The 27,534-nt window shown below is 41.7% G+C and overlaps 1 protein-coding gene across 6 annotated transcripts in view; it reads left to right on the plus strand.

Annotated features, from left to right (window-relative positions):
• DVL1 (dishevelled segment polarity protein 1) overlaps positions 1-27,534 on the plus strand; it is a 214,357-nt gene that overhangs the window by 137,441 nt on the left and 49,382 nt on the right. For all 6 annotated transcript variants that reach the window (XM_089675944.1, XM_089675947.1, XM_089675941.1 and 3 more), the window contains 4 exons: positions 14,930-15,062; positions 22,087-22,180; positions 23,655-23,724; positions 25,430-25,569. In XM_089675944.1, coding sequence (XP_089532070.1) covers positions 14,930-15,062; positions 22,087-22,180; positions 23,655-23,724; positions 25,430-25,569 — 437 coding nt within the window. The remainder of the gene's footprint in view (positions 1-14,929; positions 15,063-22,086; positions 22,181-23,654; positions 23,725-25,429; positions 25,570-27,534) is intronic.

Here is a 27,534-nt window from a genome sequence, read left to right on the forward strand (position 1 = left end):
CAATCAAGGTGGGCAAGAAACAGTGCACAGAAGAAACTTGGGAGAAGATGCCGGCGAGTGACCTCCTAGGCGTCAGACCATTGAAGAATAGGTGAGTATTCCTGTCTTTAGTTTAACTTTAGCATTTCCAGGGATGCTTACAATGGTCAGATTTTATTCATTTACAGTATATATGTGTATAATATATATAAATATATATATATATATTATCTCACAGAAGTGAGTACACCCCTCACATTTTTGTAAATATTTTATTATAACTTTTCATGTGACAACACTGAGTAAACGACACTTTGCTACAATGTAAAGTAGTGAGTGTACATCTTGTATAACAGTGTAAATTTTCTGTCCCCTCAAAATAACTCAACACACAGCCATTAATGTCTAAACCGCTGACAACAAAAGTGGGTACACCCCTAATTGACAATGTCCAAATTGGGCCCAATTAGCCATTTTCCCTCCTCGGTGTCATGTGACTTGTTAGTGTTACAAGGTCTCAGGTGTGAATGGGGAGCAGGTGTATTAAATTTGGTATCGCTTTCACTCTCACATACTGGTCACTGGAAGTTCAACATGACACCTCATGGCAAAGAACTCTGAGGATCTGAAAACAAGAATTGTTGCTCTACATAAAGATGGTCTAGGCTATAAGAAGATTGCCAAGACCCTGAAACTGAGTTGCAGCACGGTGGCCTAGACCATACAGCGGTTTAACAGTACAGGTTCCATTCAGAACAGGCCTCGCCATGGTCGACCAAAGAAGTTGAGTGCACATACTCAGCGTCATATCCAGAGGTTGTCTTTTACAAATAGACGTATGAGTGCTGCCAGCATTGCTGCAGAGGTTGAAGGGATGGGGGTTCAGCCTGTCAGTGCTCAGACCATACTCCACACACTGCATCAAATTGGTCTGCATGGCTGTTGTCTCAGAAGGAAGCCTCTTCTAAAGATGGTGCACAAGAAAGCCCGCAGACGGTTTGTTGAAGACAAGCAGACTAGGGACATGGATTACTGGAACTATGTCCTGTGTTCTGATGAGACCAAGATAAACTGATTTGGTTCAGATGGTGTCAAGTGTGTGTGGTCAGCAACCAAGTGAGGAGTACAGAGACAAATGTGTCTTGCCTACAGGCAAATATGCTGGTGGGAGTGTCATGGTCTGGGGATGAATGAGTGCTGCCAGCACTGGGTAGCTACAGTTCATTGAGGGAACCATGAATGCCAACATGTACTGTGACATATTGAAGCAGAGCATTATTATTATACAGGATTTATATAGCGCCAACAGTTTGCTCAGCGCTTTACAATATAACGGGAGACAATACAGCAACAATACAGTTCAATACAAGAGGGAAAGGAGGGCCCTGCTCCTTGGAGCTTACAATCTATGAGGGAGGGGCTAGTGGTACAAAAGGTAGTAACTGTGGGGGATGGACTGGTTGGAAGAGTAGAAGATTCCAGTATTAGCTGAGGGCAGGATAGGCTTCCCTGAAGAGATAGGTTTTCAGAGATTGCCTAAAAGTGAGCAGAGTAGGCGATAGTCTGATAAATTGGGGTAGAGAGTTCCAGAGGATGGGAGAAGCTCTGGAGAAGTCCTGGAGATGAGCATGGGAGCTAGAGAGTAGCAGCATGACCCCTCCCTTCGGTGACTAGGCCGCAGGGAAGTATTCCAACATAACGACCCCAAACACACTACCAAAACAACCACTGCCTTGCTAAAAAAGCTGAGGGTAAAGGTAATGGGCTGCCCAAGCATGTCTCCAGACCTAAACCCTATTGAGCATCTGTGGGGCATCCTCAAAATAAAAGTGGAGGAGAGCAAAGGTCTCCCAACATCCACCAGCTCCATGATGTCGTCATGGAGGAGTGGAAGAGGACTCCAGTGGCAACCTGTGAAGCTCTGGTGAACTCCATGCCCAAGAGGGTTAAGGCAGTGCTGGAAAATAATGATGGCCACACAAAATATTGACACTTTGGGCCTAATTTGGACATTGTCACTTAGGGGTGTACTCACTTTTGTTTCCAGTGGTTTAGACATTAATGGCTGTGTGTTGAGTTATTTTGAGGGGACAGCAAATTTACACTGTTATACAAGCTGTACACTCACTACTTTACATTGTAGAAAAGTGTCAATTCTTCAGTGTTGTCACATGAAAAGATATAATAAAATATTTACAAAAATGTGAGGGGTGTACTCACTTCTGTGAGATACTGTGTGTGTGTGTGTGTGTATATATATATATATATATATATATATATATATCTTTATCCCAAATGGAACATAAACTGTTGTTTTAACTACTTAAAAAGTATTAGCTGGAGCTTGGCTTTGATTTGTTAGTCAAGTCCATCTTGATAGTGCACTCTACCTCTTTACCCTCTCCACAAGTTGACAATGCTCCGTCCAAGGTGGCTCCATTGTTGCTCTGTAAAGGTGGGCCAGACAGAAAGTGTGTTACTGGCAAGTTCACTTGGTGAAAACAAGGAAAAATGAAAACTAATGCCACCACCACATTTAGGGACACAATATTTACAATGTTTGCTTTTGGGTTTAGATTTGCTTTATCTCATTCTAATTTCTATTCTCCCTGCAGCCTGACAGATTCTCACATTCAGGGTGGGTCGGTCAACTTCCTAATCATTTTCTCTCACTCTGCTTCATGCTTCACCAATCATTTTCAGTCATGGCTACATCAGGAAGGACAGCAAGGGGCTTGTAGTGGGTGTGTCCTGGAATACCTTTCTTGCAAATAGGCTAGCAAAAAGGGTTCTCAGATCACTAGAGAACTGACATAAGGGATTGAGGTGGATTGTTGCACTACAGCTGTACTGTAATTGTACCTATAAATTGTGCTCCTTGTAGTCAGTCATTTGAAGGTTTTTTTTTTCAGTTTTACATGGTTATGTTAAACTACATGGTGTTATTCAAATGTACTGGCTGTGTAAGTTTAAAAATGGTAGCTGTGTGTTATTCTTACTGGAAAGCATGCCCTTCCCTATAGTACTAAATTTATGGGATTGTGTAAAGCATATCAGCAACATCTCCCCCCTCCCTTCTGCATAGCCGAAATAGGAATGTGTTGCCACCTAAGCATTCTGGTTTTTAGTCTGGACAGAACTGAAAGATAGATGGTCAAAAAGTAATTTTTGTCTGTGCCCAAATTAACCCATTAACCTAATAACTGGCCATATGCATATACTGTATGTTACAGCACAGTGGTGCTTTAACGCCACATATGCGTATCGCCAGCTCCCCCAGCTCAGTGACCGGACCTATACCAGCAGCTTTCAACCTCTTTTTACGATTGGACGTCTGTGGGACAGGCTCCCAATCACATGATCACTATGACAGATAATCACAGTGACCACTTGAGCAGGAAGCCCATGTGTTACAAACATTTCAGGGGCTGGTTCCCTCTGGTTTGAAAGGGTTAAAGCAAATATGTCACTTTCCCCATTCAGAGCATGATGACATGTTCACTTGAAAGCTCACACCCCCCATTCCACTGAAAAATACCTTTGCTCTCCTCTGCTTTTCCATTCCTGCATTGGAGCTTTTGGTAATACCCAGTACCTTTGGGTATAGGTGAACATTTAACTTTCTCCTTCTTCCTCCCAAGATGCAGTGCTTGAGACTAAGCAGCCAATCACCTGTCAAGTTGGATAAGCGGATTAGCCATGTGTAAGCACAGACCTGACTGAAATGGAGCTTACACAAGGTTTATATCCATGGCACAGACAAACAAACAATATGGCAGAAGAGTGCATAAAGATGATTATCAGCAAGTGAAAGGGGTGGAATTTCAAAAGTATTGAATTTCCTTTAAGTCACCCATAGACAGCTGAGGACAGAGGGACATGCACGGACTGTCTGAGTGCCTTCAAGCTGATGGAGCACAGGGTGAAAAATCATTATTGTCCAAACCTTAAGCTTGTTTTTATGCAGATTGGAGAGGAGAGAAGTGGTGATGGTAGGCACTGCCGAAACCACTTATCTCATAGGAGAAAATGTCTAATAACGATCTGTAACTGTGTCTTACTATAGATGACAGAGATTGGTCAACTGTCATCTCAGTGTCTATGGCTCTATCTGAATAACTGTATACTGAGAGATGTGACTTACTCCAATGTTGTGCTGAGAAGCTTGTAAGCTACCATTGATGACCCTCCTTCAGAAAATTCTGGTGGCCAGGCTCTCATTTTGATCTAATGTCTTAAATAATTTAAGCCTTTCTAAAGGTATTTTTTTATTCTTAAAATATCAAACATGATATACTTACCTGCTCTGTGCAATGGTACACAGAGCAACCCTCTGTGTACCTTCTCTTCTGGAGTCCTCCTCTTCTATGTCTGCTTGCTATGGGGCAGACCTTTGGGCTCACTCCCAAGCCGGGCTGTGTGTGTCCATAGACACAGACATAGACAGAGCTTGGCCCTGCCTCCCCATCGCTGCTTAAAGGATTTGACTGACAGCAACCGGAGCCAATGATTCCCACTGCTGCTTGACCCTCCCATGAGAGGATAAAAATGGGAGAAGAACTGCAGTTGGGTACATTGCTGGATCGAAACAGGACTCAGGTAAGTGTTTAGGGAAGGGAGTGGGCACAGCAAGTGGCAAAATGTTTTTGTACCTTAATGCAGGGAATGCATTAAGGTGAATAATGCTTTAGCTTTAGAACCATTTTGTTGAGCCATTACTCTGGAATAGGTGTGCAAAACAAGAGATCTGATTTCACTTGATGCATGTATGTTCCAGGGAATTGACTTCACAAGAATTAACACCAGTGACAGCCAGGTAGCTAGCATTTTCACAAGGTGGTCAGCAATGATAGCATTTATACTGTATGTCTTTAATTAGAGATGTTCTTTAACAGAACCAACATGGTTTCACCTGCAATTCTCTAAAACAGTCATTCTCAAACAGGGCTCCTCCAAAGGTTGTTGGAGTTTCCTTGAGCGGTAGCTGATTGACCTTTCATCTGAAGGTGGCTGCATAGTTCCAAGAACAATGCCACTTGGCAAGGCAAGCAGCATGACACCAGTGATCTTTGTGGCTGTCTGCAAGGTTGGCCTTCTGACCACCACTGTAAAGGGGTATTCTTCCTACTGACCACTAATGTAAAGGGCTTTTATACCATTGACCCCAGATGAATCAGTTTTAATAAGTGTCCCCTGATACCTGAAAATTATTATAGGGTTTTTTTCAGGGGTTAAAGATTGCAAACAGCTGCAAGATCTGGAAAATATGTACATCCTAATAGAGATCAGCTGGAAAACTTCAGTGGGTAGAAAAAAATGCTTTCTGGAATCGAACACATAGTGCCAGCACTCTAATATATCATCAAGGAAGATTGTTGTTTGACAGGTGCAGGCAAGCACGCCACGTGTGATCCTGTCTAGGTAGTTCTCCTCTAGTTCCTATTATGGTATGCTTAGTGAATGTGGTTCCTTACTGGCAGAGGCAGACACTGCTTTTCCAGGTTGTGATTTTCCTAACTAAATTTGTAGCTTCTACTCCCCAGGTTTGAGCTGATAAGCCAAATATTAGATCAGCATAAGCTGCAATCTGACTCATTTTACTTTATCATAGGAGAACGTGTAGAAAATGATATGGGATGGTTTATAATGTACGCTCTAGTCAAGGTTGATAATGATACCTTGAGCAGCATACAGGGAAAGCTTACCTGCTCCATACCTCACTGTACTTATCCAGGAATTGCTGTAGAGCAGTGATCTCCAAACTGTGGCCTTTTGCCTGCCTTTATCTAGCCCTTGGGGCAGTATTCCTGTCATTAATATGACGCCAACAACGAGCACCATTGTTTCGATTGGCACCAGTGGTGGAACATTTTTCCTCTCAAGGAAAAGCAATTGTGGGGCTTATTTCCTTCCACTGACACCAAAGATGGGGCACTCTACCTTCCACCGGCATCAATAATGGGTCAATATTCCTTTCACTGACACCAATGATTGGGCACTATTCCCCCCCCCCAATACAAATGATGAGGTTCTATTAATTTCACTGACACCAATGATGGGGAACTATTTCCCCCTAATACCAATGATGGGGTACTATTCCTCCTTCTAATAAAAAGAGGCGCTTTGTAATTTTGTTACCTTCACTGACCATCAAGCTCCAGGCATTTTCTACTCCCACTGGGCACAGTCCGACCCTCCTATTGCCTGAAGGACAATAAACTGGCCCTTTGTTTAAAAATGTTCAGTGACCCCTGCTGTAGAGCATCAGTCTATGCAAATCCTTTTTATCAGTAACCCAATGTTCTGGGAACCCCTGCCTTTGGTGCTGGAGAGGAGTTCTTAAACACCCAAAAGCAAATGCTTTGAATTGGTGGTTCAGAGCAGTCCCAGTGACCCTGTAAAGTGCTTTTTGGATTCTGATTATAGTGTATTTTATAGAATTCAGGTTAAAGTAAACTAAATGAACATAAAGACTTGAGCAAAGCTTCAGTGTTTGATGGATAGTATTAGTAGCTTACTGATTGTCATCATTTGTTGACTGGAATTGTTTCTTAAATGTCTGTTTTATCTTACATTGTGGGGTCATTTAGATTGAACTAAACACATTTTTAGTGCTCTAAATCAGTGGCTTCCAAACTTTGGTGGGGTTGGGGGGGATTCAGCCCTTTGCTTGCCTTTATCCAGCCCTTGGGGCAGCACTATTCCTTCCACTGATACAAGACACTATTCCTCCTACTGACACCAAAAATGGAGCATAATTCCTGCTACTGACATCAACAGGCACTATTCCTCCCACCAACACAAACAGTAGGGCACTATGCCTCCCACTGATACCGACGTTGGGGCACTATTTCTCCCACAGAGATCAACGTCGGGGCACTCCTCCTACTGACACCAACAAGGGGGCACTATTCCTCCCACTGACACCAACAGGACACTGTGTCTCCCACTGACACCAATGATGGGGCAATATGCCTCCCACTGACTCCAACCGTGGGGCACTATTCCTCCTTCTGACACTAAAATGGGGCACTAGTCCTCCGGAAGCCCTAATAAAAAAACATGCATTATTTAATCCCACTGACACCAGGACACCTTTTACTCCCACTAGTCACATTCAGGCTTCCCTCTGAAGTCTGAAGGCCAATAAACTGGCACTTTCTTTAGAAAGGTTGGAGACCTGCTCTAAATGGTAAACATTGCACATATTTTGCAAATGTCCCACAGCATAATAGATTAAGATTAAACAATACAGACCTTTCTATCCCCAAACATTTTATATTAATTTCAAATTCTATAAGAATTTGGGCCATAGCTACAGTCTTGATTTATAGGATCTGTAAATCCAAACCGAAAATAAGTCATAAGGCTGTAGGCATAGGAGTGCCTAGGCACAATTAGAACCAGGAAGTGTGCTGCTTTTATTCAGAAGGAATTTAAGAAAAAATGTAAGTTTTCTAAGGAACTGCTTAGGTGCAATTAACATTTCTAAATGCTCCCTATAACAGCAAATCTTCACTTTTTGAGAGCGGATCCACTTTAATTGTAAAACATTCACTTCTGATAATATCCGTAAACTTTACATGGGTATTCATGATCTGTTTTGTATGAACCTGCAATTTATGTTTAAGGATTTTGTAAATCCTTATTATAATGTAAAACCCTTTTGATTGGTCAGGGCTCATGTACATGGGAGTAATACATTGCTTCAAGTTGCTTAACTGTGTATTCCCTTTGACTTGCATGGAGAGTGAGAGCATACATTGACATGCACATAAGACCTTAATGGGACCTTGTCTCCCCCTGGCTGTGAAGCCACTAATTTATCTGCCAATGATCATGCCATACTCTAATGATGGATTTTCCAGAACTTACAAAAAAAAAAAAGTAATCATCATGGTTTTGTTGGATTGTTGCAGAGAGCTAATAAAGTCTCCAAAAGTAAGCCTTCTCCAACAAATATTGCAGTGACCACCCACAGCTCGATGGTTGAGTGGAATTGCACCTTAAAGTGGTATTAAACCCAAAACCAAAAATGTAATACTGTATATTACAGCTTACAAATCATTAGATGTGATGGCTGCATTAGTTTTATGTTCTTAGGCTTTTTGCCCTCTGGCAGTAACACACCTCCTGTATTAGAGTGCCCCCACTCAGGATGACTGAGCACAGGGGTCACCTTTGGACAGCAGCACTGTTAGTCTGGGGGAGAGCATTGTTAGATGTACTATCAGATTTAAATGCACACCAAATTCAACTATTGAAGCCAAACTCCAGCTAATTCTTTATACGCAGTTACAGCAAACAGGTTTATTTTGCTGTTTTGGAAAAGGTGCTGAATGGTTTGTCTCACCTCTGTAACTGATACATTCTGTTGGAAAGCTTGTTCTTTTGAAAAACAACAGACTCACTGGCTGGATCACCAGATGAAAATAGAAGAAAGAAACCCTAAAAAAAAAGGAATGAATGCATCCATCACATCTAAGAAATGGTAAGCTGCAATATATTAAATGTTTGCTTTTGGGCTTAATACCGCTTTAAGCTTCTAAAAGGATATAAAATGCCTGCAGCAAACAATTGAAGGCATCTAGTAGTGTCTGCAAATACCGTCAAAAGCCATCCATAGCTTTCCCATTGTCCCCAAATCCCATGGTATTTTCGGTGTGCAGATTTCATAGATGGTCCTCTACCTTATACCTCATATACCTTTCTATTGGCCAGTAAGATCATCCATAATAGCGATGGGCCAGTAGGAACATGTGGGATGGGGCAAGACAACTCTTGATACTACCAGGATGTTATGAAATGTGCATGTGTGAATTCTTTGGGATTTAGGGACACTAGGATTCTGGCTTTTGAAAAATGAGAAAACACCACCTGCAATTATCATTTTACAAGCTTTCAGATGTGACAGAATACTTTAATTATCTCAGAAGATTTGGCAGTAAAATCTCCCCCAGTGCTCAGAAAATGTCATAGTAGTTACAAAGATTTCTCTGTTATAAATCTGTAGTTATTTCTCTTACATTCGTAGGTGTGAGACTCCCTTACTCGGCTTCATGTTGGCCATGGCAGGGTATCACACCAAAACATTCTTACACAAATAGGGAGATCTAACTTTTGAGTGCTGCAATTTATCCGATTAGCATCTCCCCATTACTGAGCATGAGGTTTGGTTGGCTAACTCCTAGCATTGTGTCCTTAGATCACTCAGTGTGACGGGTATATTGCTTGCTAAAGATTGTATTTCACTTTTACAGCACCACACATTGAACAAAGCTTCAGATATAATCGGAACACCAAATTGTTTTTAGGATTGTGTGCATGCTGTTATGCTGGCCAATCTGTTATCTCTGATCGTTCGATGCAACACATATGGTAAATTTGTTTGCATCAATCAGTTTGTGTCACCATTTTACTGGAAAAAGTAAACAAAAATCAGAAGTGATGGCTTCAGAGTTATTACATTTTTCAACTCATCCTATTGCTGCAATCATCAATTCAATGGCAGAAAGTTAAAGTGTTACTAAACACACAACAGTAAAATCAGTCTGTATATGCAGTAAAGCATGCTTGTTGTACTCACTGTGGAACCTAAGGGGTTAATCCTCTGCATTGTGTAAAAACAATATTTGATCCTGTATTCTCTGATCTTCCCCTTCTTCCGCAGTCCCCAATCCATCTGCTGATAGAACAGAGCCTTGGGGGCAAGCTGCACATTCTCAGTTTGGGTGTGTTGGTGGGGGAGGGGCATGTGAACAGCACAGGGCCAATCAGCACTGTCCAGACAGAGGGTCAGTGGTCCTGCAGAATCATAGGACAATCAGGGGAGGATGAAAACTCCTCTTGCAAGCTTTAACCAGTGTTCTGCTGGACACTGATAGAAGTCACAAGACTGCTATATACTGCTGATGAGAAAAGGTATTTAGCAGTTTATATTTAAGAAAATAATTGCATTTCTGTGTTTTTTGTACTGTGGGAGACCAGATATAGTGAATGCAGGATAATGGATTTAGTAACATTTAAAGTGGTACATGAAAAAAAGTTATTGATAACTTGTAGAGTCGATAAAAATAATGAAACAATCATTTTATCAAACAAATGTATAGCCAACAGTAGAATGAGTAAATACAATGTATTGTGAATGTGATCAGTCAGTATGTCCACATGTAGTACAGTTATGCCTGCCTGCTATCAGTGATACAGTATAGTACTGTCTAACACCGCCTGCCTGCAGTCAGTGATGCAGTATAACACCGCCTTCCTACAGTCAGTGATGCAGTATAACACCGCCTTCCTACAGTCAGTGATGCAGTATAACACCGCCTGCCTGCAGTCAGTGATGCAGTATAACACCGCCTGCCTGCAGTCAGTGATGCAGTACAACACCGCCTGCCTGCAGTCAGTGATGCAGTATAACACCGCCTGCCTGCAGTCAGTGATGCAGTACAACACCGCCTGCCTGCAGTCAGTGATGCAGTACAATACCGTCTGCCTGCAGTCAGTGATGCAGTATAACACCGCCTGCCTGCAGTCAGTGATGCAGTATAACACCGCCTACCTGCAGTCAGTGATGCAGTATAACACCGCCTACCTACAGTCAGTGATGCAGTATAACACCGCCTACCTACAGTCAGTGATGCAGTATAACACCGCCTACCTACAGTCAGTGATGCAGTATAACACCGCCTTCCTGCAGTCAGTGATGCAGTATAACACCGCCTGCCTGCAGTCAGTGATGCAGTATAACACCGCCTGCCTGCAGTCAGTGATGCAGTATAACACCGCCTGCAGTCAGTGATGCAGTATAACACCGCCTACCTACAGTCAGTGATGCAGTATAACACCGCCTGCCTGCAGTCAGTGATGCAGTATAACACCGCCTGCCTGCAGTCAGTGGTGTAGTACAGTTGTCAGTATAACACCACCTGCCTACCTATAGTCAGTGAGGGAATATAGTACAGTCCGCCTGCTATCAGTGATGCAGTACAGTAGCACCTGCCTACCTGCAGCCAGTGATGAAGTACAGTACTGCCTGCCTGCCTACAGTCAGTGAGGCTATACAGTAGCAACTGCCTACCTGCAGCCAGTGATGTAGTACAGTACTGCCTGCCTGCCTACAGTCAGTGAGGCTCTACAGTAGAACCTACCTACCTGCAGTCAGTGATGAAGTGCAGTATTGCCTGCCTGCCTACAGTCAGTGAGGCTATACAGTAGCAACTGCCTACCTGCAGTCAGTGATGAAGTATAGTACTGCCTGCCTGCCTGCCTACAGTCAGTGAGACTATACAGTAGCACCTGCCTACCTGCAGTCAGTGATGAAATACAGTATTGCCTGCCTACAGTCAGTGAGGCTATACAGTAGCACCTGCCTACCTGCAGTCAGTGATGAAGTATAGTACTGCCTGCCTGCCTACAATCAGTGATGTAGTACAAAACCGCCTTCCTACCAGCAATCAGTAATGCAGTACAGCACTGCCTGCCTGCGGCAGCCATTTGTGGGTATCTTGTTGGTTACACATATTCATGCTCCTTGAGCTTGTCTTGTGTTCTGGTTTGGCCCCACTCTGGCTGCCTGAGATACTGCGATACGTCAGTGTGAAGAAACTTAATAGAGGCGTGAAGATAAAATGCTGGAAAAGCAGATTAGGTGGTGTTTTGTTTTGTGATAGGAATGATTTTCCAGCCTGTGGCTGAGAAGCATTGTGTTTGGAGCGCCTGGGCCTGCACCGGGGCTGGAATAAGATCACACACGCATACTTCCTTATAAGCCTGTTACATGCTCAGCTTAGTCTTCGTTCGGCAGACGATTTCTTTGTGAACAGTAGAGCAAATTGTCTTCTTCACACTTCAAAGTGTAATTCCACATTGCTGTATGTTCTTGAGATATGTGATATTATAAGGCAGCAGTGACATAATACACAGTACAATTAATGTTTATTACCCGCCTTGCTTGTGTCAGGCCTGTACAGGCTGAAGTATTTACTCGGCCCGACAGGAAATGTCCATATTTTGCTGGAAGACATTTTGTCTGGTTTCAGTTATCTGCCATTCACAAATTACTAGTATGTGAAAGTCAGAATGTGATTGGTTGCTGGGCCAACAAAATTAATTCTTCTTTAATGACTAGCAACCAGGCACCAATTTTGGTTCTTCGGTTGTTATATTCCATATCAGGTCTAAAGCTGAACCCCAGGCAAATACCAACTGATGCAATATTTGGTTGAGTGTGGCTTGAGGAAGAACTGGAATTTGTCTTTATTTCAGCCTCCTTTAACCTCACGTACAGCAGCACTTAGACTGGGAAGGCAGGGCCAGAATTATGAGCCAATCAGGCCTAAGAAGACCACAGCATGAGGAGAGGAATGACTCAATACTCTGCTGCTCCTTCATCTTCCAGTTAGCAGGCTAGAGAGGAGAAATCAGCTTCTTGTAAATTAATGTGACAGGCTATGTTCAATCTGAACTCCAGACAGACAAAAATTCACAAATTAATGTAGCTCTGAAATCTTACATCCTTAAAGTGTTACTAAACCCAGGACACTGCATTCACTATATCTGGTCTCTCACAGTACACAGAACAAGGACATGCAATTATTTTAGTAAATATAAACTGCTAAATATCTTTTCTCATCAGCAGTATATACAGTATCTCACAGAAGTGAGTACACCCCTCACATTTTTGTAAATATTTTATTCTACCTTTTCACGTGACAACACTGAAGAAATGACACTTTGCTACAATGTAAAGTAGTGAGTGTACAGCTTGTATAACGTGTAAATTTGTTGTCCCCTCAAAAAACTCAACACACAGCCATTCATGTCTAAACCGCTGGCAACAAAAGTGAGTACACCCCTAAGTGACAATGTCCAAATTGGGCCCAATTAGCCATTTTCCCTCCCCGGTGTCATGTGACTTGTTAGTGTTACAAAGTCTCAGGTGTGAATGGGAAGCAGGTGTATTAAATTTGGTGTTATCGCTCTCTCATACTGGTCACTGGAAGTTCAACATGACACCTCATGGTAAAAAACTCTCTGAGGATCTGAAAAAAAGAATTGTTGCTCTACATAAAGATGGTCTAGGTTTTAAGAAGATTGCCAAGACCCTGAAACTGAGCTACAGCACGGTGGCCAAGACCATACAGCGATTTAACAGGACAGGTTCCACTAAACACACAGCCATGAATAAGATAATTACAAAAATGTACTCACTTCTGAGAGATACTGTAGCAGTCTTGTGACTTCTATCAGTGTTCAGCAGAGCACTGGTTAAAGCTTGTATGTGGGGTTTTCTTTCTGCTCTAGGAGGAAGCAGAACCGCTGACCTCTGTCTGGACAGTGCTGATTGGCCCTGTGCTGATCACATGAACTCTTCCAAGGAAAAAAAAAAAACTTCTAGCAATACACACCAAACTGAGCACGTGCAGAGTATCTCCTCACAATATGTCTTATAAGGAGATAAGAGGGGGACACTGCAAGAAGGGGAGGGTCAGAGAACTCAGGATCAAACAGCATTTTTACACAGTGCAGAAGCTTAACCCCTTAGGTTCCACGGCGAGTATAACAAGCATGCTTTACTGCATATACACACTGATTTTACTATTGTGGTTTTAGTATCACTTTAAATTATTTTTTAATGCAAAAAGTGTAAGTACTTGACTTTGACTTGCGTATCAGCCTATTGCAATCTCTGTAAATCTCTCAGTGAGGAAGAAGCAACACAAAAAAACAATCAGGATGTGTTGCCCAACAACATATCTGATAAGAGAAAAGCCGTGTAAGTGAAAGTGAAACTGCAGGTGCGAAAGATCAGGTACCCTCCCCTGCCTGGCAGAACATTTCTGTGGGTCATAGCTGTGTAACTCTCAGGACTAGATAGAGAGAAATACAAATCCATCTGGCAGGTAAAGCAGCTCTCATCTATATATTTTATCAGCGTATTAGGGTGTTTTCCTGGAGTTCAGCTTTGGGGCCCATTCAAACCTACCTGTTCCAGTGCGTTGTGTTAAGACTGAAAACATGACATGCACCAATTTACCGGCACACTACAGCATAATGGTTTTGTGGTGTGCTGCAACACAGAAGCATCAGAGGTGTATTGGGTTATTGTGTTGGAGTTCAGTTGACAATGAATGGCACCACATTGCACCATGCGGGTGTGAATGGGTCCTGAATGTTTTAAAGCTCTTGCTTAAAAAGATATAGTGTGTAATTTTATGTCACACTTCATGATTGATGGAGTGTCTGGTCACATGATTTTGACAAGTAAAGCAACAAGGTTCTTTCCATTCAGCATTTATTTCTTCAGTTATTGAGGGAGCTCTTGATTTGGGACTCTGCTTTTTTTTTAACTTACAATCCAACTCAGTACAGGAGGAATCAAAGGGCCCTGCTCATTAGAGCTTACTTCATTTTGCTCCTAGCAACCTGCTAGCTTCAGAAACATTGCTCTTGAAGCACTTAAAGGGGTATCTGGTAGGTTGCTCTGTGCAGAGGATAGAAGGACCTTTACATGAGTCTCTGTGACATGAGGCCTGTAGTGTGGATGAAGGAAGGTGCTCAGTTACAGGTACTGATGAGAAAGGTACACCATGTTTGAAGTAATGATACTTCATCAGTCAGGACACTTTACATCAAACGGCCTGGAACTGACAGAGTCTATTACCCTGATTAAAGGCACAACCTATTCTCAGCTTTGTGGTCTGGCCTTGTCAGCATCATCCATTTTTCATTCAGATTAAAGGAGGATGTTTAGTGGGTTTGAGGGTGATATTTCGGCTTCTGTCATCTGTATCTCCCTGTCGCTTGCTGTTATTCTGCATTATGCACTATACCTTCCATCACATTGTCTTTAGTACTAGATTAACATTTTCTTTGATCGCAAAAGCTTTTTTTGGTGATAGCTGTTTGTTGAGCTTCAATTGATCACATTCTTTGTTTTCTCTGACAGTTCCGAGGATCAATGGGCACCCCAAAGTGGAGCGTATGCGTGACCCTGGAGGATATGACAGCGCGTCCACCGTGATGAGTAGTGAGCTGGAGTCCAGCAGTTTTGTGGACTCTGATGAAGACAATACTAGCAGGTATGAGAGTAGGGGATGGTAGTTGATAGAGGAAGTTAAATACTTCCAGTCTTGTCCAGTAAAGATTTCTTATGCTTACACACTCACCGGCCACTTTATTAGGTACACCTGTTCAATTGCTTGGTAACACAAATCGCTAATCACATGGCAGCAACACAATGCATTTGGCATGTAGATGTGGTGAAGACGACTTGCTGAAGTTCAAACCAAGCATCAGAATGGAGAAGAAAAGGGATTTAAATGACTTTAAATGTGACATGGTAGTTGGTGCCAGATGGGCTGGTCTGAGTATTTCAAAAACTGCTAATCTACTTGGGATTTTCACGCACAACCATCTCTAGGGTTTACAGGGAATGGTCCGAAAAAGAGAAAATATCCAGTGAGTGGCAGTTGTGTGGAGGAAAATGCCTTGTTGATGTCAGAGGTCAGAAGAGAATAGGCAGACTGGTAGGGTCAGAATTTGGAGTAAACAACATAAAAGCATGGATCCATCCTGTCTTGTATCAACGGTTCAGGCTGATGGTGGTGTAATGACGTGGGGGATATGTTCTTGGCACTAGCAAGCTGTACCTAATAAAGTGGCCCGTGAGCGTATGTAGAAATCCATGGCATTGGAATTTACTCTGATGAAATAATACCAGAATGGATTCTGTTTGGTTGAAAAAATTAAGAAGCTGGGTGGAAAATTGTTGGCCAATCACCAACTACATCCAGTCAGATGTAGTCCCCACATGTGGGTGTCACAGTTGCTTGAATACAATAGCTAGCAATAGCTAGAGATTCCTTCTCAAAAATCTTTGAGTGTATGGCTAGACTTAACATCTTTGTTACACCATTCTGTTCAACTACCAGGAGAGATTAGAGGGAGTCCCTTGTCTTCCTACAGAAATGCAATATGTCTTAAGCTGGGCACACACATCAAAATTGCATTGATTTCCCTACATCTGATCCAAATTCTGTTGTATGCCATAAAAAGAGTGAATAAAAATCCAAACCAACTGAATATTTCCAAACAGTAGGATCACTGTCCTTCCAAGCCGAAAATTTTAAAAATTGACAATATGAATTTATTTTTTTTGTAGAAACAATCAAAGCATCGGATATATAAGTAACAGACAGTTGGATTAAATTTAGTGTAGTGTTTGATTTTACAACATCGAGACTGATCAGGTGATTATATTAGGTGGACTCTCCCACCTAGCTTTCACCTTTAACAAGTGAACTGGCATGATGGGGTTTGATGACATTATCTTCCAGACTGGAGTTTCTCCTTAAAGGGAACCCTGTTCCTTATTTCTCACCATCCTTTCGCTCCCCTTAATGCATCTTAAAGCGGAACCCATTGATTTAACTGTTTCCCAAAACATTATCATTCATGCCATGAATGATAACTGTCACAGTTGTTTGTGCTCTCAAATGAACTGTCAGTCCATCAAATGTCTGGTGTTATAACTGATTGCATTTGCAGCACCATGGCAACTGCAGATCAAACAGAGGCTAAGATGATAACTGCTAGGGTTCTAAAGGATAATAAGGTTTATTTCCGCTTTAAATGCTGGCTCACTAATTGCTTAGTCTTATATTCACCTTCTCCTGACAGCTTAACAGCTCCTTAATTGCTCCTCCCCTATGCTCACGTTCTCTTCACTTCACTAACCGCTCCTTAATTGCTCCCTCTTATATTCACCTTCACTTCGCAAACATCCCCTTAATTGCTCCCTCCTATACTCACCTTCACTTTGCAAACTTCCCCTTAATTGCACCCCACATACTCACCTCACCTTTGCTCTATTAACTGCTCTTTTTTTGCTCCCCTCCATACCCACATTCTGTTTACTTCACTAATCGCTCCTTAATTGCTCCCCCTATACTCATCTTCCCTTTGCGTCACTAACCGTAACGTAGCATATAGCACTGCATTGTGGACCTGCTCTTCTATACCCTGAAGTACTGGGTATTTCACTTTCTATCCTGGAGATAAACTGCATGGCGGGGAGTTGATTGGAGGTAAATATTAGCAGTGGGTGGTAGGGCAATTCTGTGAACCAGTTGCTTTACTCAGCAAAGGAACTGCCATTGCTAGCTTCCTTCTAAAGATGTTAGTTTAGTTGCCTGGCTGCCGTGATGACCCAAGAACTCCAGTACTTTTTAAATCGCGTATCTTAGGTAAACATTTGCTGTTTGTGGTTATCTTGAGTTCTCTGCCATTTGCTCTTAAGCTGGCCATTCATGGATCCAAATTCAGCCAGTTCAGTAGTGACCAGCCGAATTTCGATCCATGTACGGGCAGGCTGGTTTATTGATCGACTTGTGTGCAACCAGCTTATAGCCAGCAACACTGATCATTGTATTCTGATGGAGTTGAAGGCTCCCTGCTGTCAGAACACAATACCACATTGAGTGTGTGGAGGAGAAAATTGGATATTTTTTTCATTCAACCATTGAATGAGAAAAAATGATCAATGTATGGGCTGCCTTACTGTGGTTTGCAGGCTTTGCTTTTGCAATGTTAGCATGGCTAGAGACACAACATTGTGTAAGTAGATTAGCATTTAGCAGTATACTTTGTAATATTTTTTTATATTCACTAAAATGCTTGAATATTCAATAGGAACTTTAAGAAAATATGTTGTTTTAATGCATTTTAACAGGATTGTGTCATATGGCCATTTTAGATCCACCAGTGCTTAGCGGAGCTTTTCTTATATGACAATGCAAGGGCTAGCGGCCACTTGCATGTTTGTACTGTTGAATGTGCCAGACAAGCCAGAACCTGAATCGGTCTTACAGGTAGATTCAGCATAGCTGGATGTGGTCAAGGTGTGTCTCTTCCTCAGCAGTGGCTTGTCATCACGTCTCTCCTCTCTGCTTCTCATCTGGCTTCCTTAGAGCCCAGAGATCAAGCATTGTTCCCCCAGGCTGCAGATCTGTAGGCTCTGACAAGGGTGGGAAGTGTGCGAGATGAGAGAAGAGTTTGTTTTGGAGGCAGATAGAACCGTGAAAGCTGAGAGACAAATTACAATGGACTGTCACACGGTTTGGGTGATGTAAATCCTCAAAGACACAGCAAAGATACAAATAAAAACCACAAATGCCATTGTGGAAAAAAAGACCTTGTAGCATTGGTAAACAATCAACAAAGCTCATTGTATCCTAGCTGGAGTTCTGTCCTCTTTTAAGGGGCTCGTTTCTTAGTTTTACTTTATTTAAGTGACTGGTAGATTCCAAGTGGATATGTGTCTTTAAAGTAGAATTGAACTGAATTTTTTTTGTTATATGAGGAAGAATTAGAAGAACCTCTTTTAGGTCTTTACTGTGGTCTGTCCCCTTGTCCTTGATTTCCATACGGAAGCTAAAGAACAATATATTCAGCTGGCACAGGTATTTGTAGATCTGACTATAATCTAATTATTAGCCTGAGATATCTGCATAGCTATTGAATGGCAGCCTTCAAACAAATTTGGTTTGAGAGCCAGACATGTGCATTGTTTTGGTACCAGGGCAAATACACATCAGGCTACCCAAGAAATCCAATCTGCACATAATGTATTTGGACATTTTAGGAGAAAACTGCAATGGATTATTGTGAGTTTTAATAAATACCAAAAGATTAAAATATAAGAAAAATTAAATGGTGATTTTCAAATCAGACCTGTGGCAACTCTTCCCCATGCCATCATGATCATGTACCATTCCGCATAGGTTTCTGTTTTGTTGTGGTTTTATCTGCTCCTGCTGTATTCCATAGGAAATATGGAGAATTAAGAATTCGTTGGGTTGTACCACAGTTTGGATTAAAGCCAGACAAGGTCTGCCATGGCCTCAAAGTAAATGGAGAGAGGCTGAGACTTCATGGAATGGGGAGCTCTTTTCTCACAGTCCAGTGAATGATTGTACCATGGTATAGTCCACCCATAACCTATCCATAGGCCCTAGTGTCTCAGTGGCTAATACTTTAGGTGGACCTGTTGTTTGGGTTTGAAAATCCACAAGAGTGATCTCAAGGCACAACTGCTGGATGGATAATTTGAGCAGGTTATAAATAGCCATTTATTTACTGATCATCATTGTCAGGATAGAGGTAAGAGAGACAGTGTAGGTCACAACTTCTGAAGAACTGCATGAAGTTCAGACATTTGGTTCCTGTTGAGAAGTGGCAAACTCCTCTGTGCCTGTTGGTTCAGAGAAGAGTAGCCATGCATGTCCTACTGCAAAAGGATATACAGCTATACCATGACAACCTGGGCTCAAAGCAAGTTATCATGGGATGCTGAGTTCTAATCTGTTAAGTGCTGGTTTCTCTCCATTGGCACCCACACCAACTGTTTAAACCTCTGGTCCCTCTCCTTTATGTCTAATTTCATAGGGTAAACTTAACCTGTCTACTTTCACAGCTTGCCATTAGTTCATAAATGAAGCACACAACATCATTGAAGGATTGTTATCAACCAAACGTTTCTTTTAAGTATGACATTAAATGCCTGTCTTTCACCAGTATGTAGGTGGTTCTCAGAGGAAAAAAATTAATGGCTGTTGGCAATGTGAAATAACTGTCATCCTAAAAGCATATTAATTACCACAGGAATTTCACAGTTTTACCTGGACATGCAGGTCTGAAGACAAAAGGAATCAAACACGTTTTCTTACATCAAAATACATTTCCCAGTGTCCAATGCTATGTTTTAATGGTTTGGCAGCAAGGGATAGAGTAACTGTAAAGACAGTGCCTCCAAGGGAAAAGGACGTGTGCTCTATCACTTACCTGAATCATGGGATGTCATTTGAAATATGTCTAAACCCCAAGGAACAAAAATGAAATATATTACAGATTACTGTTGGTGGTTACATGGGTTTTCTTTTTTTCAGGCAAAGTACATTTTCTGTTTCTACAGAAAAATTCATGCTGATTCTGATAGAAATCATAAATCTTTGTAATTTCCTAGGTACTGAACTAAAATCTCAAACAATGTTATGAGCTTTACAAGCTGTCTTCTATAAACTAGAAGACAACCGACGGAATTTTGGTACATGTGTACTTCCCTCTGTTCAACAGAAGCTGGTCTAACAGTTATGCTGGAAAACCAGCATTTGATCACTGTTTGCAGCCATTGGCTGCATTGCTGATCTGTGTATTCTGGTGAAGGGGCAGTTCCCACTGTTGGAATACAAAGTCACTTGTGTTGATATGGGGATCTGTGAGGTTTTTTTTTCGTGCAATTCGCAATTTGAACAGAAAAGCCTCAGTGTGTATATCCTGCTTTAGTGTTGTTACAGAAAGTATGCCACTGGCAGGGTCACCAGGCGAATATAAAGGAGAAAAAAGCCTTAAAAAGGAAACTAATTCAGCTACCACATCTAAGAGCTGGCAAGCTTTTGTTCCTGTGTTTAGGAATGCTTTATGTTTAATGTGAGGCCCTAAAGCCTAACTTTAACCAAAAAGTGGTGATGACCCAGGAGAAGGGGTGGTCCGCACCATATACTACTATGCAGCTTACAGTGACAAACAGTGTCAGTGGGATGCCAGGTGCTGGAGAACAACACCTTGCAGATGAAACAGTCAGGCGGAATGAATAAGCAAACACTGAACTGTAATTTCCATCCAGCAACCAACCACCAATGCTGGGGGAAGGTGGGGTTATTGGTACAACCATCCACTGACCACCAATGCTTGGGGTGGGGGTGCACATTACTACCATGCAACACTAATGAAGGGGGAAATTTTGCAACTACAAACACTGGTGCTGAGGGGGTTTATTGCTGATGATGGCACCAATGTTGGGGGTTAGTTTTACCCATACTACAAGCCATATACTGTGAAGAAACACCCACTTTGTTGGCCATGCCTCCAGGTGTTCGGAAGGCCATATTTTTCTTGTTGATACCTTCAAGGCATGCCTCCTAACTATTTTCAAATGTTGGCATCTATGCGGTAGATAGCATCTCTGACCTCTTACACTGATATGTTGAGTTCAGTCTCTTCATAAAGTGACTTATTTACAGCTGCTTCTGAACTCCCTACACAGGCCATTTTTGCTCCCACCCCCAGCGTGCATGACATTTAATTTCCTGATTAATACGGAAAACTATTTTGATGTATTGGAGGGAGGGGTGTTAACAGGGGCGGACTGACAACTCATGGGGCCCCCGGGCAATAGGGGATCATGCGGCCCCTGTGTCCTAGCCCAAACTCAAAAAAGCCTATGAAAAAGGTTCCAGGGGCATCTCATGGGGCCCCCTACTGACCCCGGGCCCTCGGGCATTGCCCAAGTTTCCAAATTATCAGTCCGCCCCTGGGTGTTAAAAAAATTATCTAACTTGTGTACCAGATATGCTGCATATGCCACTGGAAAGCTTTTACTGTTGTTTGCCCTTTTGAGGAGATTCTCCCTAACTTTCTGTTCTAAGTGACAAGGTGTCAGATGGCCGAAAAGTAATCAGATTTTGCAAAATTTCTGGTGAGCCCCATACCTCTCATTTCTGTCCTGGTTAAAATGTGAAACAATTGCTCTCAGATTGGATAATAGGAGTCCGACAGGGGTTCTAACTAATTCTCACTGTGTTTAAAAAAAGTTTTGACTAGAGCTGGACTTCACTATTACTTCAAAATTGACCAAAACACGATAATAGGTGACTGAGTCTGCATCTTGGTTTGTTGGGGCTTCTCTAGTGACTAGCTCCACTAAATCTAGCTAGTTACACATAGTTACACCTACAAGACACTAGCCAATAAGAAATAACCCATAAAAGTCATATTTTAAGGACCAGTGATGACTGCTTTCTTTGCTATACCCATAAGATAGGCACTCCAGAATCCTGGCCCTGGTCTAAATCCTACTTGACTTTATGAATGTCAGTATCTTAGTTTTCTGTGCCAAGAGTCTGACACTGTGAACACCCAGTATGGGTTTTTCAACTCAAGGAACAACTGATGTTTTACAGATGATAATCTGTTTTGTAGCACCTTGGAAATATGTTTCATATTCGTTTTCAGGATAAAATGTAATCATCTTTCTTTATTGTACAGGTTAAGTAGTTCCACAGAACAAAGCACATCCTCACGTCTTATCCGCAAGCACAAACGGAGGCGACGGAAGCAGAAAATGCGTCAGATCGATAGAGTAAGTAATGGAATTTTTTTTCCCCTGGCTGATTGCCTATGCCTATGGCAACCTGTCAGCTTCCAGCTTACAATCTTCCAAATGATGAGCTGATAATTAGCATTGGGCATCATGTATGCCTTAGAAGCAAAATCTGTTTTAATCCTCCTTTCCTAGATTTTACTCAAATAGTTTTTATTGAAAGAATTTTTTTACATATAATATATTTTTAAAAAAATTTGGCCTGACACTGGTCAGAGCTGCAGCCATTGGCTGCATGCGATGAATAAATGCTGGTTTTCCAGTTTACCATCAGTGTGTAATTCTCAATTAGGGGCATCTGAGCACTTTCCTATATAGGACAATGCCTAGGCACCCTCTCCTTTCTTAAAAGCACACATGAACCTTTTAGGAGTTTGATAGTTATATTCCTCCCACTTTTGCTTATGATTCTTGGAATAAATTGGAATAAATTGATAGTATCATTAGGCAGCAGTGTCTTGGAACACAAAGAACCCAGTGATAGATTGCACCTCCAATGGTATGGCACACTGCATTGTGGATTGGACATATAAATGTGCCTAGGCTAAAGAACAGCTGCACAACATCTAAAAAAAGTTGTATATTATTGACAACAGGCTTGTCTCTCCCTTTTTGATAAGGTTGAATGCAAAGAAAACAGAGAGTGCACCGGCCTAGTGCATTACCTAAATGACATTTATTGATGAAAGTAACAGATAGTGATATACTCACAAACACCAATGGTAAAAAAAGCTGATCTTAAAGAACAGCAATATCCAGTCCGCCTGTTATGGTAATCCCCACAGGAACACTGAACATCTATGGCCATCTTAAAGGCAAAGTTCACCTTTTGCTCATTACCATTGTATTTAGGGTGTAACATATTACATGCTCCAGCACAGAGAAAGCCAGAGAACATGTTTGCAGGAGCCTGATATTGCACCCGTGATCCACTGTGCAAGAAATAATAAATGCACATTTTTTTCTAGCAAAAAATATGTGCATTTATTGTTATTTTGTAGAAAGGTGAACCTTTAAGTCCACATCAGCCATACATTGACACACTGCAGATCGAAATCCCTCACAAGCCCATTGTTATCTGTTCTTGGACAATCAGCATCTGCCTTGACACATTCCATGGTGAATGGATTACTGTGTTGGAACAACCCAGATATTAATGCTGGGATATGTTCCTGACAATATTTAGAACTGGCTTGGAGAACCTACAAAACGTCTTCAGTAATACAGTATTACAGAACAAGTTCAGTTAAATGTGACAAGCAATTGCTAGCTACGCCATTCTTATCTGACTGTTCCTCATATAGATTGAGGTGAATTTTACATGTCCCTGTGCTGTCAGACTTTCTATAAAGAGAATGTCATATAGGCAAACTAGTGATGTTAATGTACCTAGTATATAACATGTACATGGCTATTTGAGTTTAATTAATATAGTCTTCTATGTCCTTTACAGTCTTCATCCTTCAGCAGCATTACAGACTCAACCATGTCACTAAACATCATCACAGTTACCCTGAACATGGGTAAGTACTAAATCTACTGTGTCACCACCCTAGTGGTGAAGGTCCATCCTATTTTAGTGTGGGAAAAAAGAATGTTAGATATAAATAACAACACATATTAAAGCAGAACTTTGCTATGCTCCACTCCAGCTTTGTGGTGTCCAGGAGCTCCCTGCTGGCCGCTGACATCTTTTGCTAGTCTTCTTCTGGATCCTGATTTTTGGCAGTTTTGATTGGCTGAGTCAGACGACATCAGTCCCAGGCATTCATAGGAGTACATTCCTCTCGGCATGCTGTTAAATTTTACACTGAGCTGTGCATGCGTAGCTCATTGTACATTGCAAACAAGCAGATAAAAATAAATGCAGAAGAGGCATTTTATATTTCTTTTGTTTTAAAAATCCTGCCCTTTTTTTTAGTAAAGTTTATCTTTAAAGTTATATATAAAATACAGTATGTACTACTTACAGCAGAACAAAACCCATTGATTGAACTGTTTCCCAAATAAGTTACATTCAAGGCATGTCATAAATGATAATTTTCACAGTTACTAGTATGCTTGTGTTTCTTCTTAAATGAACTGTCAAGCCTTCAGATGACTGGTGTCATAGCTGATCACATGTGCAACACTCTGGTAACTGCAGATCAAACAGAAGCTAAGATGGCAGCTTCCTTGGCTGTAAAGAATATGAGGTTGTAGTTCCCTTTACTGAGGGAGACTACTCAAACCCAGCTCTAGCCAAAACAATGTATTTAGTTTTGAATATAGCTTGGAAGGGTTAGAACCTCTATCAGGTTTTTATTGCTGTCTCTGGTAGTTTTGAGATATTTCCACTCACTTCTTGTCACTATAGGAAGTGATAGGATATTTGTGCAAAGGAGATACAGAGAAAACCAAAAATGTATAATGTGGAAGGGTTATAATAATCTGATTATGTTTTTATTGCTGTCTGTGCCTTCACATCCTGGTGACAACTGCATCATTTCTTGTACAGCTATCACAGGCACAAGAAATGAGAAAAAAAAAATCTCTCCAATAGAGTCACAGACAGAAATAAACCCCTGACAGAACATTTAAACCATTCTTAACTTAAAACAAAACTTTAAAGATTTTTAGTTTTGTATGCATTTTGAGGACTTCAGCAACAAGATATCTGCATTTGAGACCTATATCTATAATGTGGAAAAAGCATGCACTAATGGAAGGAGTGCCAGATCAAAGGGTAAAATAATCCAAATTAATTTATTAGTTTATACTAAAAAATCCAGCGCATTTTGGGGGTCAGGAAAAACCCCCCCTTCATCACATGCTCAGTTTGGTGTGTATTGCTAGAGAGGTTTTTTTTTTCTTGGGAGAGTGCACGTGATCAGCACAGGGCCAATCAGCACTGTCTAGACAGAGGTCAGGGGTCCTACATCCCCCTAGAGGAAAATGAAAACTCCTGCAAGCTATAACCAGTGCTCTGCTGGACACTGATAGAAGTCACAAGATTGCTCTAACTGCTGATGAGAAAAGTTATTTAGCAGTTTATATTTACCAAAATAATTGCATTTCCATGTTCTGTGTACTGTGGAAGACCAGATGTAGTGAATGCAGGGTCCTGGGTTTAGTAACACTTTAATACATTTTTCATAAAAAGATTTAAATTTAATATTGATGTTGAAAGCACCTGTACTGGCCATTTACTTATATTTCTGTTGTTTCCCTGTGTGCTTCCTCTACCAGAGAAGTACAACTTTCTAGGCATCAGTATTGTGGGGCAGAGCAATGATCGCGGAGATGGTGGAATATACATAGGATCTATAATGAAGGGTGGAGCTGTGGCTGCAGATGGCAGAATTGAACCCGGAGATATGCTTCTACAGGTATAGCATGTGACACAGTTCATGATTTTGCTTCTCTGAAATAATTTTTTTTCCAGCTAAACTATAGGCAAAGTGCTAAATCCACATCGGAGGGACATTTAAGCCAGGAACTTCAATTGCAGGATTGGCAATCTCAATTTCATTGTGAGCCGCTTCAGCATTATGATTGCCCTCAAAGGGACAATTGTATCTGTACTACTAGAAGTCCAGAACCACCCACCCCCTCCCTTACATAAGATGTCAACAGCCCCCCCACCATCAGAAGTTAGAAGTCCCCCACCCTCCATTACATTACAGTGCACCCCCCCTTACCTTGTGCTGCTGCTGGGAAGAAGCTGGGGTCGGAGCTGGGAAGCAGAAATTGCAGGGTCTGGAGGAGTACCAGAAGAAGGCTGGAGTCAGATAAATGTTGAGAACAGGGGAGGCAGAGACAAAGGGTTGCTGTGACTGCTCAGAGAGGTACAGTATCAGTAGGAAGAGTCCTGCCCTCCTTTCTGCTGCCAACTGCTGAGCCGGGGGGGGGAGCCTCTCTGCAGCTGCATGCAGAAGCACAGGATCTGGCGGAGGAGCTTTGTCCTCCTCTTTGCTGACAACTGCTGAGACAAGGTGGAGGCAGAAACGAGGGAGGTGCTGCAGCTGAAGGAGAGGTGCGAGAGGCCACATGAAATGGCATGGCAGGCTGGATTTGGCCTGTGGGGCTTGTGTTTGACACGTGCTCTATTGCATAAATCAGTTCAGCTTGGTCACCCCCCAGCCTGTAATTGGACAATGAGGATGAGTAGAAGCACACCAAAGAGTTCATCCCTCTGCTGTCCCCTTCTGTAAGTATGTTCAGAAAGGGTGATAGAGTATTTTGTGAAAAAGATGCCATATTGGCTCAGAGTTATGCTCCTCCTTCTTCCAGTTGGAGTTCCACGGTGGAAGAGACTAATATCAAGATTTATGGCAGATTTATACAAACATATGTATTTATTTGTTGAATAAATAATTGGGTTAAATAGTGCATTTAATATCTTTCTAGAGTTTGGCCTTATGCTGCATTCACGCTATAGCATTTCATGAACATTTACATGTCCTGTTTGCAGTGTCATTAATTCTTATTTTGTGCCATTAATTGTCTTTTGGTCAAAAAAAGAGCAAAAGTGGCAAAACGTGGTTAAAAAAAAGTGCAAAGTTTGAAACCTAAAAAGGCGCATGAGTTACTTTGCTGCTTTTGTTTCATGTATGTCATCCTATTAAAAGGAATAGGCTACCCTATAATTCGCGACACCTGCTGTCATGTGTTCTTGTGTGAATGCAGCCTTTAACTCGGTCATGTAAGATGTATGGTGGTTGTCTTTGGTGACTTCCTGTTAAATAAATTCACACTGACACTAGCTGTAGGATGTTACTGCACATTTGGTGCAGCTACACTTATGTTGTAGTGCCCTCCCTCCCTGCCAGTGTTAAGTTAGCCATACACTTTCAGAGTTTTTTCATTCATCCCGCAGTATCAATCGATTCCTCCATCCATTCTAAAGAATATAGATGGAGGAATATCCCTGCCTATTATTGTATTCAGACAGCCACAGCACCCGCAGCTCTCTGAATACCGGAACAGTAATTGCATCTGATTTGATGTCTTTGGCCAACAATTTCTAACCGGCTCCTTTGAATTATTTTTCTATTTTAGTCAAGCTGGGTGAAACTCATACTGCCATCATAGTTCGTATTTTGGTTGATTCAGTAGAAATTGGCAGATTTTTAAGTAGTGTATGACCAGCTTTACACTCACATGTCTCTGATTCTGCAAGACATTGGCTGTGTAGCTTGTCTACACCGCACAGCCACTTGTCAAATTCTTGTCAGACAGGCCTTCAACTGCTGCTGGTACTGTTCCTTTAGTCATATGGGAATTTATACTTCACCGGAATACAGAGAATGGACACTCCATTGGACTGAATAGAGTGCAGGGTGCATGGTCAT

The sequence above is a fragment of the Staurois parvus genome, unplaced genomic scaffold, assembly GCF_062004578.1.
Source record: "Staurois parvus isolate SC_StPar_1 unplaced genomic scaffold, SC_StPar_1.0 ptg000160l, whole genome shotgun sequence".
NCBI lineage: Eukaryota > Metazoa > Chordata > Amphibia > Anura > Ranidae > Staurois > Staurois parvus.